This window comes from Electrophorus electricus, chromosome 20 (genome assembly GCF_013358815.1).
Source record: "Electrophorus electricus isolate fEleEle1 chromosome 20, fEleEle1.pri, whole genome shotgun sequence".
Lineage (NCBI taxonomy): Eukaryota > Metazoa > Chordata > Actinopteri > Gymnotiformes > Gymnotidae > Electrophorus > Electrophorus electricus.
Window position 1 is genome coordinate 6503928 of NC_049554.1, and position 19410 is coordinate 6523337.

General features: G+C 48.4%; 1 protein-coding gene across 4 annotated transcripts in view; it reads right to left on the reverse strand.

Moving 5' to 3' along the window:
• Positions 1-2934: 2934 nt before the first annotated feature.
• The window catches only part of slc25a26 (solute carrier family 25 member 26), a 33138-nt gene continuing 16662 nt past the window's right edge, over positions 2935-19410 (reverse strand). For all 4 annotated transcript variants that reach the window (XM_027015499.2, XM_035520626.1, XM_035520625.1 and 1 more), the window contains 5 exons: positions 12753-12797; positions 10944-11013; positions 9208-9272; positions 6628-6701; positions 2935-3443 (listed from right to left, as the gene is read on the reverse strand). In XM_027015499.2, coding sequence (XP_026871300.2) covers positions 3347-3443; positions 6628-6701; positions 9208-9272; positions 10944-11013; positions 12753-12797 — 351 coding nt within the window. In that variant the 3' untranslated portion in view covers positions 2935-3346. The remainder of the gene's footprint in view (positions 3444-6627; positions 6702-9207; positions 9273-10943; positions 11014-12752; positions 12798-19410) is intronic.

Sequence of the window (19410 nt, forward strand, 5' to 3'; positions counted from 1 at the left end):
TAGTCCTGGTGCCTTAATGAACCATGAAACTGAGCAGTCTGTCAGGAGTTTGTCAGAAATCTGCCCTTTATTTTTCTGCACTTGAAGTTTTCAGAAACCCCCTACAACCTTCATCCGTGGCCTTATGACGAGGCTCCTATTTACCGATCTTTTGTAACCGAAATGTGGGTATTTATATGGACACATCGATGTATTGAACGTTCCAGGCCCAGTATCATCCAGTGTACACTGGTACAATGCACACAAAAGACTATTTATGGGGCAGTAAAAATATTTCAGCACTTTGGTATTGATAGTGTGGCATTTTGAACATGTATAGGAATGTCTGTCTGTTTTCAGCCGTTCCCGCCAAAACGAGCTTGTGAAAACAGGAACGTGTTGATCAGCCGGGAAAGGCCTGTGCACTCAGTGTATACAACAGAATTCCTTTGAATTGGCCTCATGTACAGTTCAGGCTTAGGCCTGCCCACTGTGTGATGGCGGCAATACTGTGCGATTCATTGTGAAACTGCAGATTTGCATATATGCAAATGTACCGTCACGTTTAGCTCCTCCCTCTGCTAAGGTATAGACCACAAGAATGCTGCTTCACTCACTTAGGGTTAGCCTGTGGTACAATTAAATCCTATTTGGTTGTTTTATTTTTAGTGATGCTATTTTTTTTTAACATCTTTGAGGAAAAATAATGAATGTTGACTTCTCCAGGAGGAATAACAATAAAAATCTAACAAACATTGTTAGCAATAGGAAATGGCTCTGCCAAATGATAAAGGGGAGATGAACTCTTGATGGCAGGGCTTCGTGTCTTCAGCCCATCTGATCCTCGGTAAACCACAGCTAACCACATGCACACCAGTAAGCAGCGAATCGGCTAATGCTGACTTCACTGGTCATGTCTTTGAACCGCTTTTCATGGCTAGCAGTGACAACCTACAACACCCACGCACTCGAGCAGCGCCACCTAGCGACAGGCGTGGTCACGGCGGATTTAGTCAGCGGGCTTCTTCCACGCAGCCTTTTCGAGCAGGAGTTGGTCTTTTCTTCAGAAGGCTGCAACCTCAGAACACGACACCCCAGCAGGGATTGGGACGTGATGGTTTCCATACCTGATGTTTGGCTGTAGAGGGGTTTCCTCCCCAAACTGTTATGGAGCTGAGCTCGAACAGCTGTAGCGTTACAACACTAACACTGCTGAGGTGCCTAATAAAGTCACGGTTTTGCTCTTTGGTGTTTGCTGTCCATATTGTTCTCTAGTCCATTTAGTTAATACAGATTAATAGTACAAGTGTTGTATTCAAACTGTTATTTATTTACAAACACTAATTTAGTATTTGGTTATTAGGTATTTGAAAGATGTTTAAAAGAAAATGAACAAGTGCCAGTCTTGGTTTTGCAGCTGTGAGAAACGGTTGCTCTGGAAATTAACCTCAAAATTAGACTCGAATGTTCTGTAACATTTTGTTTGCTTAAAAGTACCCTAATGCATCTTTGTTTCCAAAGTCTGGTGTGGTTTTTCATAATTCAAGGCGAAACTTAATTGTGCAAATATTTGCACTTCTATTATCGTTTCTTCTATGGCGGATGTAAGGACACATTTAGCGGGAGGCATGGGACGCGCCGCCCACTCGGCTGATGGTACCGCCCCTCGCCTGCCCCGAAGGACTTGAGTTCAAACATGGCCCGCAGTTGCGAGGGAGCGAAGCCACACTTGAGCTCCAGCAACATCTATGCTCCCTTTTGCTTCACAAATCCTCATGTAAGGGTTTTTGGAAGAGCGCTTAGCAGCGTTCAGTGTTGGCTACAGCCGGCTTAGGAGCGCAGAAAGCATTCTCATCCTTAAAAACCTTTTCTCCCCACGGTGGCCAGGAACGCTCAGTCTCGCATGACCCAGAAAACTACATCAAAAAACCCCACTCTGTGTTCGAAGCATTGGTTTGTGTGCCCATTACTAAAATGGGTTCTTTGTGCCAGACTTTGTTTGATCAGACTGCAGACATGCAGGTAGGTGAGTTCACCCATCATTAAACACTTCTACTGCAGTGAGGAGGTTCAGACTTCGACCAGGGAAAAGGCTTTTACGTCTCCATCCCCAGAACCACGCGGCCTTGCAGAGGTCAGGAAGCAGGATGGGCTGTTACAGGTCACTTAGCTGCCCTAGTTTTATAGCCGGTCAGAAAATGGTTGATCACAGCCACTGATGGGTATTTGCGCTGTAGCACCTGTCCCAAGTAGAATGTGCTTTGATTTACATTTACTGACACTTTTATCCAAAGTGACTTAGAATTCTGACTGAACACAACTTGAGTAATTGAGGGTTAAGGGTCTTGTTCAGTGGAAGCCTTGCGGTGGTGGGACTTGAACTGGCAACCTTCTGATTACTAGTCCAGTACCTTAACCTCTGAGCTCAATTGTGTAGGTCTGTAGGGTTTGTTACAGGATTCTCTCTCGAGACTCCACCGGGCGGTCCAACCTGGCTCCCACCACACCTGCACCAGTCAGTCAGGGTTCTTGCTGCCTTGGATTACAAAACCTGACTAGGGTTTGGACTCAGGAGCCAGCATTCAGTATCAGGACATTACATCATTCACAACTCAGTCTGTAGTTACCCCTTTCCTACATTGCGTGCACAATTCCTTCCCAAACAGGCTAATACTTAGAGTTATATTCTAAAAAAACCCCACAACACTTAACCCACAAATGCTAACGCTAGTCACAAATAAGTCATTGCCCTTATGCAAATGAGACTGGACTGCTTATGTTAAATGACATAAGCAGAGGTCATGACCCTCCTCCTGTTTTCAACACACCTTACAGAGGTCAGGAGGTCACCAGGTTGATCAGGTATGATGGCGGTTTAGGTTCTGTTAAAGGTGAGGGGTCACAGAGCTGCAGAAACAGGGACCACAACACTACAACAAATCAGAAACTCAAGAGTTCTATAAAAGTCTTTTAATACCACATCCAAGCATGCTGAAGGCTAACAGGACCACGACGCCACTTCCATCTAAAAAAAAAAAAAAAAAAAAGACCCTGAACGTGGTCAGCTGAACTTCCCACGCTGTGCGCCGATAGCCAAGAAAGAGAACTACTGGAAAATGTGATGTGATGGGACTTTTCTCAGACGAGCCACCAGATCAGTGCTTCACCCTGCACCAGAACAGATCTTCTGTTGGTTTGACCTGCGGCCATCTCACTTCAGTCATAGTGCTGGCAGAATGTCCCACTTCCTCAGATCTGAGATCAGTTTTGTGGTTCGTTTCGTCGTAGGGGACACCCAGGTTTGGCTAGGGGTCGCTGGCAGCAGATCACCGTTGCGGAGTCGCACGCACAACCCGACACCGCGCTTCTACAACAGCGTGTGGCGCACTTTCTCATATGCGCCGAGGAAGATGAATCCCCCCACGCTGATGAAGGCCATCCTGGGAATACTGCCAGCAAACAGCCTGCAGACAAGAGGAACGAAAAAAACGGAGATGACACGCGAGCCTGCCTGGTTCAGCACGAACCGTCACGAAGCCCCTTATACTGAAGCTTTGCACGCGAGGTTCAGTGGCGTTAACCTCATGCTGTGGGCATTTTATTTATGAACAGTGAAGGAACAAAAAAGAAAACAAATTGCTTCAACAAGGGATCATGACAAAGGATAATATATGAACAGGAATATTCTGAGTTCAGTTCAAGAAAAAAAACACTTTATATCTCACCATCGTTTCAGTGTAACTGATAATTACAGTGCAATACACTAGGATTGTGTAACAGCGCAAAAATATTTTCATCAATTCTGTTACTACAGACTATCAGTGTATTAGTACACACTGCTACTATATTACACTATTAAAGGTAAAGTAACAGTATAATACCCTGAAAACTATTATCAAAAGGTGTTTGCAGGTACGACGAGCAGTCACTAGTGTTAAAAAAAAGAACTGCAGTTTCTTGGCGGCATCAAGACAGCTGGACTCCACATCTACAGAGGGTTGTCCGGTACAGGCGTCCGTGACGTTTGTACGCAGCGGCTGCAGCGTGTATGACAGGAATGTGTAGGTTTGGTGGAGGATATGGATCCCACTACAGGCCATGACAATGCAGCTTCCACCCGCCCTCCACCCAACCTCCACCCCCACCCCTCTGGGGGCTCTTTTCCACACAGCTGCTTTTGGTATTAGCATGGCCCCCGAGGGCCTCTCTGTATGACGGATGGCCAGATGACATTCACACACGTCCCTCAACCATCCAGCCAGCCCCACACACACACACACACACACACACACACACACACACACACACACAACCACACAAATGCAGGGACACGCACACGCCCACAGACACCACGCAAACGCACGCACGCACGCAGAAATGCATACAGACGTGCACACACACAACCAAACGAACACATGCATGCGTGCGCACACACACACACACAGGCTTCCTTTCTCCTCTGTCTCAGAATTCTCTTTTGCTGACTGTGATTTTCTGCCTCCACACCCTCACAGTCCAGAGCTCCTCTCAGCAGAACTCGCTGACCCACAAAATGGACCCGGTGTGCTAGAGGCCCTGCTGGTACTGTGGCTCCCAGCACCTGTGCTGGACAGAGGAGGTAGACTCGAGCCAGGTTATGGGCCTCCGATTAGAAACAGGGTCACAAGTGGCAGACCCACTAACACATCACTTCTGCCAACTGCAAAGCCGCACACGGTGCCAGGCATGTCAGAGATCTCCCTGGTATTCCCGCCATTCCCAGAGCCCAACGCTGGAGCACGCCTCTGCTAGGATCGAGTGTTTTAGAGAAGCGGCGCTCTTGTGTGTACATTTGTGTGTGCGCGCGTGTGCGTGCGTGTACTTCCTAGCAAACAAGCTTACCCTGGAACATATTAGCAAGGACATATTTCTTTGTGTGTGTGTGTGTGTGTGTGTGTGTGTGTGCGCGCGCGTGCGAATACCATGTGGGTGAGATGTTGCCATTTAAAAACATGCAATAAACATTAAATGAGAAAAGATAAAGGCCTGATTTGAGTCATTAGGGTTCCTCTCTTCTCACCAAAATGCTCATTTGTTGCACAACACATGATGCATCACGAAACCCTTTCCCCCACTCGTGGTCTTTCAGCATGCATGCGGACGTGGTTTCAAAGTTGTCCCAGTCGACAGCAAAAAGTCCCTTGATTCAAATGCGACATCTCTTCCTGTTGGAGTACCTCTGCACAGACATATGAAGAACTTGACTGTGATGTCACGCGGGAAGTCAGAGAACCATATATGGGCATCGTACAACATGCCAGCTCCATAACAGAGGGGTCATCTTCTCCATCTCCTTCTGTTACTGCCCCCTCAGACGGATGGTGGTGGGTGGGGGGTGTCTTTTGGGCTCGCTGTCTGTTGGTGTGTTCCTTGGCACTCTGTAGCGTGAGTCACGGTGGCAGGAAAGATATTCCTTCTGACTTCCTGCACCTGTTCCCTGACTCATTGTGACATCACAACCCTGGCGACCGCGCTGGCAGCTCACGAGGGAACGAACCTAATTGGGACTCGGATTAAAGATTTGGCACTCTAAAAATAACTCGCACTTCTCAGAGACCAGGGCCGAGGCAGAACCCTCCCAGCTCAGGCCCGATCCGAGCGGACACCGAAAAAGAGAGGCAGGAAGCACAATAACACGACTCCTGCGATAAGAAGGAAGACATCAAAGCATTCGTTTACTTTAGAAGAATGTGGTTCTCATGCTCTAAGCAGAGACTCTGTGATCGCAACTCCGTTTCACATCGCAGTGCTGAGATCATGACAGTCACTGCATTCTGTTCTGAGAAAACTATTTCCGTAGTTCCAGCAGTGTCTTTTCTGATGCACTACTGCGCCGTGCAATAAGGCCGCACCACACGCCCGTGGAAGCGGAACCAGGATTCTGTGTATTGCTCCGACGGACCCGCTAGCCTGCAGCCACGGCATGTAGGATGGGGAAGTCAGTGGCAACTCGGACTGCATGTCACAGTGTAGCGACTGGCTGTGGACGGTGCACGGCTCGGAGCGGTTAGAGGGGCTAAACATATGGAAGCAGTTTCTGGCTTCATTAGATGCCAGTTGGAGCCTTTTCCGCAATTACAGCTTTGAAGCCAGACACTGTGTAGGAGCAGGTGCAGAAGGGCACACAGGATTGGTCTCCGAGTGTTTAGGACACCTGTAGGTCTCCGAGTGTTTTGGTCTCCGGTTGGTCTCCGAGTGTTTAGGTCTCCGAGTGTTTAGGTCTCCGGTTGGTCTCCGAGTGTTTAGGTCTCCTGTAGGTCTCCGGTTGGTCTCCGAGTGTTTAGGTCTCCTTTCCTCTACTGTTTTTCCCTCCCACCCTTTCATTCTCCTCTTTCAAAGCTTTCCCAAACAGCATGTACATATAATTATCAAGGGAAAGATTTTTGAAATTCTTTCATGTTGTAGCGCTTACTTCTGCATGCTCTAAGAAGAGAGGACAGAAAAGACCAAAGTACTACCAAAGGTCACTGTTCTGAAGTAAAGGGCCATTGCTGAGAGTGAAGCGACTAAGCAATTTTTACATAGCTACCAGAAATATGGATAAACAGATGAATGAATGGACTCTATAACTGTATATGTCTGGCGTAGTGCTTGTGTGCGTGGATGTACCCGGGCAAACCGCGCCTCTTCCACACCTCATACAGGACCAGAGGGATGTTTCCACGGGCTGTAGCTGTACCAGCCTGAGAGAGAAATGCAGAGGGGAAGAGAGTGTGAGAGTGAGTGATAGAGTGAGGGAGATGGAGAGAGAGACTCTCATTAGAGGGTAAATACAGTGTAAAAGTTCACTGCATCCTCATTTCCAAAATACTTCAGACTGTCACAGACACAAAGATGCAGATACAAATAACAGAAACCATCACACACACACACGCCCGCACACACACTTTTATGCTTCACCACTAGTCTAGCTAAATCACAGCATCAACCCATAGACTCCGCCCACACCATCAGGCAGCCTGAGAAACCCTCAGTATCGTGGTGTTGGTACAGGTGTTCCCCAGGGTCAGCTCCAGGTCCACTGGCTTCATTTCTAATAAGACTCCCATGTTCTGTGATCTTAGTCTCGATAACCCAGTAACCGTTTCACTTTCCCCATTTCCTGCACCAATGCTCCCAGAGTTCCCTGCTCCGCTGACGAGCTGAACCAGGTGTGCAGTTAAACCCAGGATGGGATTTTTATATATTTTTTTCCATGCAAACAAGCAAACAGACATTTGGGGATGTGCTTGAACACCGGGTGCCCTGAACATGTGTCTGGTATCATGACATCAGCAGAACAGCAAGGCATTCTGGGATATCAAACACTATCAAAACAGACAGTTATTGGCCTTCCGTTGCAACAAAGAGCCCAGAACAGTGGTTCAGAGGACCCATCTGAAGTACCCAGTCATGACTGTTCCACTGGAAACCTCTGCACACATCTGAGAACAGCAACTGCCATTCAAATCCTACCACGAAGCTACCGATGACTGTAGTTTCAAATAAAAAACAATGGTTCTGTAGTATTAACAGTAGAAAACACTTTGGTCAATTTCAGCACTTTTGCATGGATGCTAACACTTTGTCCATGCTGACACAGTGGGGCGTTGACCTCAGTCATGTGGACACGCATCTTAGCTCTGCTTTCAATCTTACCAGCGCACATGAGAAGAACAACGTGTGCGTCACCAGTCCCTAGCTGACCTCACGGTCTCCCCCCGCCCCCATCTGTCCTCTTGAGATTTTCTCTCTCTCTCTCTGAACATCTGCTCATGGTTTGTTTACACTGGAGACCTTTGTCAGCTAACCTTCTTCTCCGTCTGTGAGACGTCAGCAGAGAGCGGACTTAAACAACAGTCTATATGTTCACATTACCCGGCATTGTTCAGACACCAAACTCTTACCTTGGACAGCGTTATTACTGACACTATACTCTCACCTTAGTATTACACTGCCTGGCCAAAAAAAAAGGTCACACACTAATATTTTGTTGGACCGCCTTTAGCTTTGATTACGGCACGCATTCGCTGTGGAATCGTTTCCAAAAGCTTCTGCAATGTCAACATTTATTTCTGTCCAGAGTTGCATTAATATTTCCCCCAAGATCTTGTATTGATGATGGGAGTTGGACCACTGTGCAAAGTCTTCTCCAGCACATCCCAAAGATTCTCAATGGGGTTCAGGTCTGGACTCTGTGGTGGCCAATCCATGTGTGAAAAAGATGTCTCATGCTCCCTGAACCACTCTTTCACAATTTGAGTCTAATGAATCCTGGCATTGTCATCATGGAATATGCCCATGCCATCAGGGAAGAAAAAATCCATTGATGGAATAACCTGGTCGTTCAGTATATTCAGGTAGTCAGCTCACCTCATTCTTTGGGCACATAACATTGCTGAACCTAGACCTGACCAACTGCAGCAACCCCAGATCATAGCACTGCCCTCACAGGCTTGTACGGTAGGCACTAGGCATGATGGGTGCATCACTTCAGCCGCCTCTCTTCTTACCCTGATGCGCGCATCACTCTAGAAGAGGGTAAATCTGGACTCATCAGACCACATGAGCTTCTTCCATTGCTCCAGAGTCCAATCTTTATGCTCCCTAGCAAATCGAAGCCATTTTTGCCGGTTAGCCTCACTGACAAGTGGCTTTCTTAAGGCTACACAGCTGTTTAGTCCCAATCCCTTGAGTTCCCTTCGCATTGTGCATGTGGAAATGCTCTTACTTTCACTATTATACATATCCCTGAGTTCTACTGTTGTTTTTCTACGATTTGATTTCACCACACATTTTAAGTGCTTGCTGATCACGATCATTCAAGATTTTTTTCCAACCACATTCCTTCCTCGAAGATGCTGTCTCCCCGCTGTCCTTCCACTTTTTAATAATACATTGGACAGTTCTTAACCTGATTTTAGTAGTTTGAGCAATCTCCTTAGATGTTTTCACTGCTTGATAATTTGACCCTTCTGAAACAGATTAACATCTTTTCCACGACCACAGGATGTCTTTCGATATGGTTGTTTAACAAATGAGAAGCTACTCACTGCATCAGTTAGGGTTAAATAACTTGTTGCCAGCTGAAACAATCACCCATGCAGTAATTATCCAATGGGAGGCTCTTACCTATTTGCTTAGTTAAATCCAGGTGGTGACTTTTTTTTTTTGGCCAGGCAGTGTATTATTCCACCACTAAACTCTCACCTTAGACAGTATTATTCTTGTCTTTGCCACATCTAGAGGAGTTGTGACGAATGCTGCTATTGCACCTAAAGATAGTGACACACACACACACACACACACACACACACACACACACACACACACACAATTAAAAAGACGTGAATAAAATGCATTTGTATTATTGTGCACATATAAATGAATAGTTGTATTTGTAAATATAGGCTACCCAGCTATGGGGATAAACCACTGGGAAACTCTGAAGAGGCCACTGAGCACAAACAGATGTTCCAAACTAGTCTTTTTTTTTTTTTTTTTTTTTTTTTTTTTACACTCATTCACTTACCATTAACAAACTTCACACACAGAGTTTAGTGTACATTTAATTACAATCCATATACAGACACGTGCACACACATGCACCCACCCACACTCACTCGTATCTTTGACCCCCTGTGACCCACTTGTCTGCGTGCCATTCTCTCTCATCCACCCTCTTCTCCACCCTTCTCTCCTCTACTCTGGAACGTCCACGGTTTTAACAGCTCAGCCTCTGATACTGTCAATCATTGCTGGACTGTCTGAAGTGTGGTGTTGGCATCCATGGTACTGCACTGAACTGCTTGGTCTCAAACTGGGAAAAGCAGAACATTTTCTGTTACGCTGGCTACCTGACATTCCTCATCCGCATCTGTTGCATGCGGAGTATGGTGGGACCTTTGCTGTTCTCCCTGTGCTAGCTCCCAATTGGGGAATTGACACTCTGCAGCTCATCCCTGATTGCTTAGGAGATGTAAAGTGCTGAAAGTCAAAACGTGTTTTCCCAACTTGACCAAGACCAGACAGACGTCGTCATGCTCGGTACTCTCGATTCTGTCAGATATACAGCAAGCTATCTGGGGCCATTATCTGCGAATGGACACAATCGTGCAAAAAATGTTGGTGTTATTTTTGATACTTTTAAATTTGAAAAGCAAAACGCAGCTGTGAGAGGTGGCTTCTTTCATCTGGGAAATATTGCAAAATTGAAACACGTCTCCTCTTTTAAGGATCTGGAAAGGGTCTTCTGTGTCCTCATCTCCTCTCGCATAGACTTCTGCGATTCCCACTAGCTTGGAACACCTCAGTCAAGCTTGGCACTCCTGTAGTTGGTCCATACAGCGGTTGTGAGGCTTCTGACAGGCACCAGGAACAGGGAGAACGCCACCCCTGTCCTGACATCTGTGTCAGGTCAAATACAGAGTGGAATTTAAGGTTGTACCGTTGGTTTTTAAAGCTCCACATTGCATGGTTCTAATCTGGAGCTCTGATCTCGTCAGACTCTATTCTGCCCATTGAGCACTGCAATCTACTAATCAGATGGTTTAGATGTTTCCCATCCTACACAGAGGTGAAAAGGTCATGGGCCTTTCTCCGTGGCTGTACCAAACCGTCGGAAGAGTCTCCCCTTCCTAATCCAATCATCCCACGCGAGAGACATTTTTATTTTCCCAGCATTCCGAGTCCCTGTCAAGATCAGTCAGCTGGTCTGTCTTCGTTCTGCCTGTCCCACCGTCAGAGGCTGTGTGTCAGTTATTGTCTCTTATTCTGATTATTTTAACTTCTCCCAGCTGATCTGTGACCTGTGATGAATTTATCAGGAATGAAGATGGTTGAAATGTACAGGCTCCTGACTCTCTCTCTCTCTCTCTCTCTCTCTCTCTCTCTCTCCACCTCCCTCCCTCCAGCTCGCTCTGTGAGATGGAGATAATCCCACACACCTGCTACGGCCCCGCACACTGCGGCCTGCCAAGAGTCCAGCTGTGTCCCCTGCCTCCTCCTCCACAGAGTCTGCAGAGAGAGAGAGAGAGATTACTGCAGTTAACGGACATGAAAAAAAAACAAAGAACCCAATGCCCCAGGGCTCATTCGCATGATGGGAACCAGAGACAGGAACCGTCTTTACGTCCAGAGTGCTCGAGTCAGCTTCTTACTTTCCCAGGGAAGACGGACAGAAGACGACATACGTATAAAAAAAAAAAAAAAAAAAAAGAGAGAAGGAATGAGACAGCGACAAGATAAAAATACAATACAGATACACGAGAGAGAGAGACAGACAGACAGACAGACAGACACTGGCTGGTGGACAGTCTAGGTGTGTATCTGATATACGCTTCATTGTGTGTGATGCAGCAGAACAAAAGTCGGTCAGATTTCCCATAATTCTACAGTCTGATGTTTGATTACAGAAGGTATCGAGGTTTGGTCTTTGGGAACCATAGTGAGTGGCTGAAGCACACAGGTACTGTTGTGTTAATCAACCTCCAGTGTGACGGTGGGCTGGGATTGGCACGTGCATCCAGGTGTTTCTCACGATGGTTTTACGCTGCTGTGTTTGGGTGTGCTGAACTATAACCAGAACAGGGAGTCATTTATTAAAGGATATATTACCTCCTGTGACGCCTCCTGTCTACAGACGGGCATACACACAAGTTTCACTCACACACACACACACACACACACACACACACACACACACACACACACACACACACACACACACAAAATCGCACGCGTACACACACACACACTACATCCAGTGTAACCAGCTGGATCATGAGTGTTTCATTAGCTGTCACATTAAAGCGGAGACCACCTCTGTTGAAGGGTGTCTCTCACACACACACACACACACACACACACACACACACACACACAAATTGACCTTTAACCTGTGTATCTTGACTTAAAAAAAAACAAACCAGTCCTTAGCATCATTCTGTGTCTCACATCCCCTCCAGTACAATGGACTTAAAACTTAGCAGTCTTGATACTCTCAGCCCGCCGAGGTTCTGAACGGGAGTGTCATGTTATCTATGGCCATGCGCAGAGAGAGAGAGAGAGAGAGAGAGAGAGAGAGAGAGAGAGAGAGAGAGAGAGAAAGACTGACATTCCTCTGGCTCGATGCAGATGGCTAGGTGAGAATGAGGAGACGTGTCTGAAGGCGTCACAGGATGGACAGCAAGTGACATTTCTGATTGTGTCCGACGAGGTGAAAACACTCACCGGTGTTAAAAAACAGATGCATCATGAGAGAAAGTCTGATAAATATCAGGAAACCAGGTTTAGTGCTGCAACTAGAAACTAACAATCATTACAGTTCGAACTTTAGCCCTAATAATTGATGATAACTGATCAATTACTGTTAAATTTAAAGTCTCTACGTCTCCAATTCCTTCTCTTGCCACCAGGCCAAAGGCTCTCGCTCCGGAGACGTGATGTCATCCTTCCAAACGTCAGCTCTTCAAAGAAAAACGCCGTCACGGCGGCTGGGGTCAGACGGGAGTGGCGCACGCGAGACCGAGGGTCACGGCGCCAAACACTCGAGGCGAGATCCAAACCCGTTTAAGCCCACCCAGGTCCACCATCACGGCAAGGGACCCCCGACCGTCTGAGCCATAAATGTGTCCGATTAGGGACGGGTTGTTACTTTTCTTTAGTACAGTGCCATTACGCGGACCAATTAGACAGGAAAGGCGCACAGAAGGAAGGAAAGGTGAAACAAAGGGGATATGGGAAGTGACACGTACCTTTAAATACTCCCAGAGAGGAAACTGCACGAGTGAGAATGGGATCTGAAACAGAAGTCAGAGGTCCCTCCATTAGAGGCTGTCAAGAGTCATAAACCATCTGGAAAGTACAGCATGGCCGTGTTGATGAGTCCGGCGGGAGCTTTCAAACATCGCTGCGCTTTCTCTGATATTCGTCTGAGCGCAAACGCGAGCACAAATCTGGAGTCAGGCCCTGCCCGCACAGCCAGTCGTATCGGAGAGCAGATCTTCAGGAACCCTCTGCCTTCCGAGAAGGCCTGCAAACAGAGCCCAACCCGTCCGCGAGGACTCACGCTCCCACCCTGCAAGGGACGGGGGACGACGCGTGGACACGCGTCCAAACGCCGGCACTGGACATTTAACTAAATGTGTCCAACGTCTTCGGGGCGGCTGTCGGAACAGCTGTGAGGGAGAGAGAAAAGATGGAGAGAGCGAGGGATGGTCATGAAGAGGGAAACAGCCTGCAGTCTTTAGACACAGAGCGAGAGAACGAGAGAACGAGAGAGAGAGAGAGACACACAAGAGATGTCAAGATTTCTCTGGACAGACTGGTGGCAACTCTGCTTGTGTCACAGAATGTTCTAGAAGCTCAGGTGCGTCTCCGACAAGCCCAGTCGATTATTGCACTCAATTATTCCCAGAAGTCTTAATTCGGATGACGTGACTCCGACAAAGCTGTGTGCGCACAGGGGAACCACCTGCTGAGGCAGGTGTGAGTACCTGAAACCTTCTCCAACCTGTAGAAACTGATTTCTGAATCCAGCAGACAACTCTGGCAAAACGTGAGCCTCCTTTATTCTCACACACACACACCCACCCACACAGAATAAATTTGCATGCATGTGTGGTTGTGTGTGCGCGCGCACAGGGTTGGGGGGGGGGGGGGGGGGTTAAAGCAGCTGTTGGGTGTGAGAGGCGGGTCGGTTTATGACGTGCTGTGTCCACTGAGTAATGGCACATTTACTGTCAGTAGTCTGGATAGTGTCAAACAGCTACATCAAACACACACACACACACACACACACACACAGACAGACACACACACACACACACACAACCAACAAAAAGTGTGCTGAAAGTTTTAATAGGCTCACATACTTCACTTTCATCAGACAAGAGTGTGTGCCTACAAGAACATTTTACTCTCTGCCCAGACTAACACTCCCTCTCACGCTCTCATTCACTGTCTCACTCTCACACGCACGCACACACACACACACACACACAACTTATTCATTAACACATCAATTTAATTTGATTGCACCGAGGACCAGAGATCAGTTGTTCAGCCCTGGTGTGTGTGTGTGTGTGTGTGTGTGTGTGTGTGTGTGTGTGTGTGAATGAAAGAGGGAGAGGGAGAGAAAAGACATGAGGTTGACAGTGACATTGCTATAGAGTGCGACTGTCAGGTAGTTTATCATTTGGAGAGAAGAATGACCCTGGCCCTGCCTGCCCTGATCAGCGCGTTAGTATTCCACAGCTTCTCGTCCCTCACATGCCCTTTAACTGCTCGTGTGGCATCTGGACAAACAGACGTCAAAATAACTTTCAGCTCAGGCTGACTGGAGGGATGGTATGACTACACTTTAACAAATGACTTTAATAGGTCAGAGTGTCCTGCTGCATACTGATGGGGAGACCAGCAGAGAGAGTGGATGGCTGCATACTGATGGGGAGACCAGCAGAGAGAGTGGATGGCTGCATACTGATGGGGAGACCAGCAGAGAGAGTGGATGGCTGCATACTGATGGGGAGACCAGCAGAGAGAGTGGATGGCTGCATACTGATGGGGAGACCAGCAGAGAGAGTGGATGGCTGCATACTGATGGGGAGACCAGCAGAGAGAGTGGATGGCTGCATACTGATGGGGAGACCAGCAGAGAGAGTGGATGGCTGCATACTGATGGGGAGACCAGCAGAGAGAGTGGATGGCTGCATACTGATGGGGAGACCAGCAGAGAGAGTGGATGGCTGTATAATGATGGAGAGAGCAGCAGATCTACAAAAAAAAAAAAAAAACTTCTGGTGTTCTGGAGGGACTGCTGTTGGGTGATCATATGTCCTTAACATAAAGGAAAGGCGAAATAGGGGCTGTGGTAGCGAGTCACCTACTGAACCGAACACACTGAACGAACAGAGAACCCTGTGGTAGCGAGTCACCTACTGAACCGAACACACTGAACGAACAGAGAACCCTGTGGTAGTGAGTCACCTACTGAACTGAACACACTAAACGAACAGAGAACCCTGTGGTAGTGAGTCATTTACTGAACGAACACTGTAATAATGAAAATATTGATACGAAACACCATACATTTTTAGAATTCTAGGTTAAGCCCCCTGAGCAGATGCCTGGAGATGCAGTGGACATGCACGCACACACACACACACACACACACACACATCTCCTCCCTATTTAACAGCTGTGGGGTTTTAGAGCCAATAATCACAAAAAAGCCACTTTGCAATAATAAGAATACTGATCTGAGGGAGAGCGAGAGCGCGAGAGAGATGGAAAAAGGAAGAGCTAGATGGATAGACACAGTGAAAGTGGGAGGGGATCGATGTGACCTCCTCTGTGAGAAAGTCTGAGCAGTTTAAAGCGCGTGGGCCACTGACACAGAAACCAGCAGAACAATGTAATGACTCAGCAGGGTCTACACCGGGACGACCCCGGGCCCCTGGTCCTACAGGACACGCGTCACCGGGCCCCTGGTCCTACTGGACACGCGTCACCGGGCCCCTGGTCCTACTGGACACGCGTCACCGGGCCCCTGGTCCTACAGGACACGCGTCACCGGGCCCCTGGTCCTACAGGACACGCGTCACCGGGGCCCTGGTCCTACAGGACACGCGTCACCGGGGCCCTGGTCCTACAGGACACGCGTCACCGGGGCCCTGGTCCTACAGGACACGCGTCACCGGGGCCCTGGTCCTACTGGACACGCGTCATCGGGGCCCTGGTCCTACTGGACACACGTCACCGGGCCCCTGGTCCTACTGGACACGCGTCACCGGGCCTCTGATCCTACTGGACACACAATACTGGAAACGTGCTGGTAACCCATCACAAGGAGTTAACTCCGAGCAACCAAGCCACTTAGTGAAGGAGGGGAGCTGGAGTACCACTGAACAACAGTTTGGTGTTTACACAAATAAATAAATGAATGGAAATAAATAAATGAGTAAAGGAGAGAGAGAGAGAGAGAGAGAGAGAGAGAAAAGAAGAAAAGGAGAGAAACAGAACAGGTGGAGGTCAGACGGCGTGGGGGTGTGTGTATGTGTGGAAAGGAAGTAATTGTACAGAGCACAAAATGTCCAGGCCGTCTCTCTGAGGCACTGAGCTGGCTTCTGAATCGGGATTCTGCATGCAAGCACAGAGCCATCACATCACATGCTGCTGTCTGCCTCTCGCTGTTACTCACACACACACGCACGCAAACAGCAGGCATACTCAATCAATCACAGGCATGCATGATCCTGCCAAACCTCACGGTGACAGCTGCTTCATACGGGATGAAGACTGGAGATAATTAAGAGAACACAAATGAATAAATCAAAAACATATGAGAGAGAGAGAGAGAGAGAGAGAGGGAAGGAGAGAGAGGGAGGGAGTGAAAGAGAGAGGAAGAGACATTATTATGCAAAGTGATGTGTCTCAGTCAAGCAAGATGCTTACACAAACCAGTTTGTGTTCAGAATGATTTATGAGACTCTTCACAGGTGCGTTGTGGTGTGCGTGTCCTCATATAATATTTGTAAAGGTACGACTCCTAACTATTCCATCAATACACACACCACAGAGCTCAGATGTACTGTAGTTGAGTTCAGAAAATTGTGTTCTTATTTAAACGTCCTGTCGGGCTGGTCAGTATTTCTGCTTCCTTTCCACACACCCACCTTACTGGAGTACCTCACACACACACACACACACACCCTTACTGGAGTACCACACACACACACACACACACACACACACACACACACATACACACACACACACACACACACACACACACCCTTACTGGAGTACCTCACACACACACACAAACACACACAAACCCTTACTGGAGTACCTCATACACACACACACACACACACACACACACACACGCACAAAAACCGTTACTGGAGTACAGCGCACACACACACACACACACACACAGTCAGGAGGAAAGAAGTAAATCCAGAACATACAGTAAAAGTGCAGACACCCCGTTGGTGGCAGTAGCAGTGATACTGGTGGTGTAGTAGTCTGAGGGGCAGTACTGTCCAGCCACCAACAGACGCCCTGCTTTAGTGATGTATGCAACCAGGACTGTCTGTGTGTGTGTGTGTCCACACTGAGTGTGTGCAGAATGCACAACAGACGTGAGCTGTAGCACAGGGAACAAAATGACTACATCGACCCAGAGCCAGTGTTACACAACCACTGCTGTAACCTGTACGGCACTGAACAATAAAACACACGAGTTCAATGAAGAGAAAGAACTACAGTGCTTCCCTCATACAGGGGCAGACAGGAGGCTGAGGAACAAGAAAGAGAGAGAAAGCTTATAAGCTTCCCAATATCCAGCCTGTCAAGTGAGATGGACTGCAAATTTAAAAATGTACGTGACAATCAAAAGCACAAATCTTAAAATGACAAATCGTTCTTGGAGCACAGACACACCCCAACCCTTACTGGAGTACAGCACACACACACACACACACACACCCCAACCCTTACTGGAGTACAGCACGCACACACACACCCCAACCCTTACTGGAGTACAGCACACACACACACACACACACACACCCCAACCCTTACTGGAGTACAGCACACACACACACACACACACACACCCCAACCCTTACTGGAGTACAGCACACACACACACACACACACCCCAACCCTTACTGGAGTACAGCACACACACACACACACCCCAACCCTTACTGGAGTACAGCACACACACACACACACACACCCCAACCCTTACTGGAGTACAGCACACACACACAAACACCCCAACCCTTACTGGAGTACAGCACACACACACACACACACCCCAACCCTTACTGGAGTACAGCACACACACACACACACACCCCAACCCTTACTGGAGTACAGCACACACACACACACACACCCCAACCCTTACTGGAGTACAGCACACACACACACACCCCAACCCTTACTGGAGTACAGCACACACACACACCCCAACCCTTACTGGAGTACAGCACACACACACACCCCAACCCTTACTGGAGTACAGCACACACACACACCCCAACCCTTACTGGAGTACAGCACGCACACACACCCCAACCCTTACTGGAGTACAGCACGCACGCACACACACACACACACACACACCCACCCACACCCCAACCCTTACTGGAGTGCAGCACACACACACACCCCAACCCTTACTGGAGTACAGCACACACACACACCCCAACCCTTACTGGAGTACAGCACGCACACACACCCCAACCCTTACTGGAGTACAGCACGCACGCACACACACACACACACACACACACACACCCACCCACACCCCAACCCTTACTGGAGTGCAGCACACACACACACCCCAACCCTTACTGGAGTACAGCACACACACACACCCCAACCCTTACTGGAGTACAGCACGCACACACACACACCCCAACCCTTACTGGAGTACAGCACGCACACACACACACCCCAACCCTTACTGGAGTACAGCACGCACACACACACACCCAAACCCTTACTGGAGTACAGCACACACACACACACACCCCAACCCTTACTGGAGTACAGCACACACACACACACACACACCCCAACCCTTACTGGAGTACAGCACACACACACAAACACCCCAACCCTTACTGGAGTACAGCACACACACACACACACACCCCAACCCTTACTGGAGTACAGCACACACACACACACACACCCCAACCCTTACTGGAGTACAGCACACACACACACACACACCCCAACCCTTACTGGAGTACAGCACACACACACACACCCCAACCCTTACTGGAGTACAGCACACACACACACCCCAACCCTTACTGGAGTACAGCACACACACACACCCCAACCCTTACTGGAGTACAGCACACACACACACCCCAACCCTTACTGGAGTACAGCACGCACACACACCCCAACCCTTACTGGAGTACAGCACGCACGCACACACACACACACACACACACCCACCCACACCCCAACCCTTACTGGAGTGCAGCACACACACACACCCCAACCCTTACTGGAGTACAGCACACACACACACCCCAACCCTTACTGGAGTACAGCACGCACACACACCCCAACCCTTACTGGAGTACAGCACGCACGCACACACACACACACACACACACACACCCACCCACACCCCAACCCTTACTGGAGTGCAGCACACACACACACCCCAACCCTTACTGGAGTACAGCACACACACACACCCCAACCCTTACTGGAGTACAGCACGCACACACACACACCCCAACCCTTACTGGAGTACAGCACGCACACACACACACCCCAACCCTTACTGGAGTACAGCACGCACACACACACACCCAAACCCTTACTGGAGTACAGCACGCACACACACACACACCCCAACCCTTACTGGAG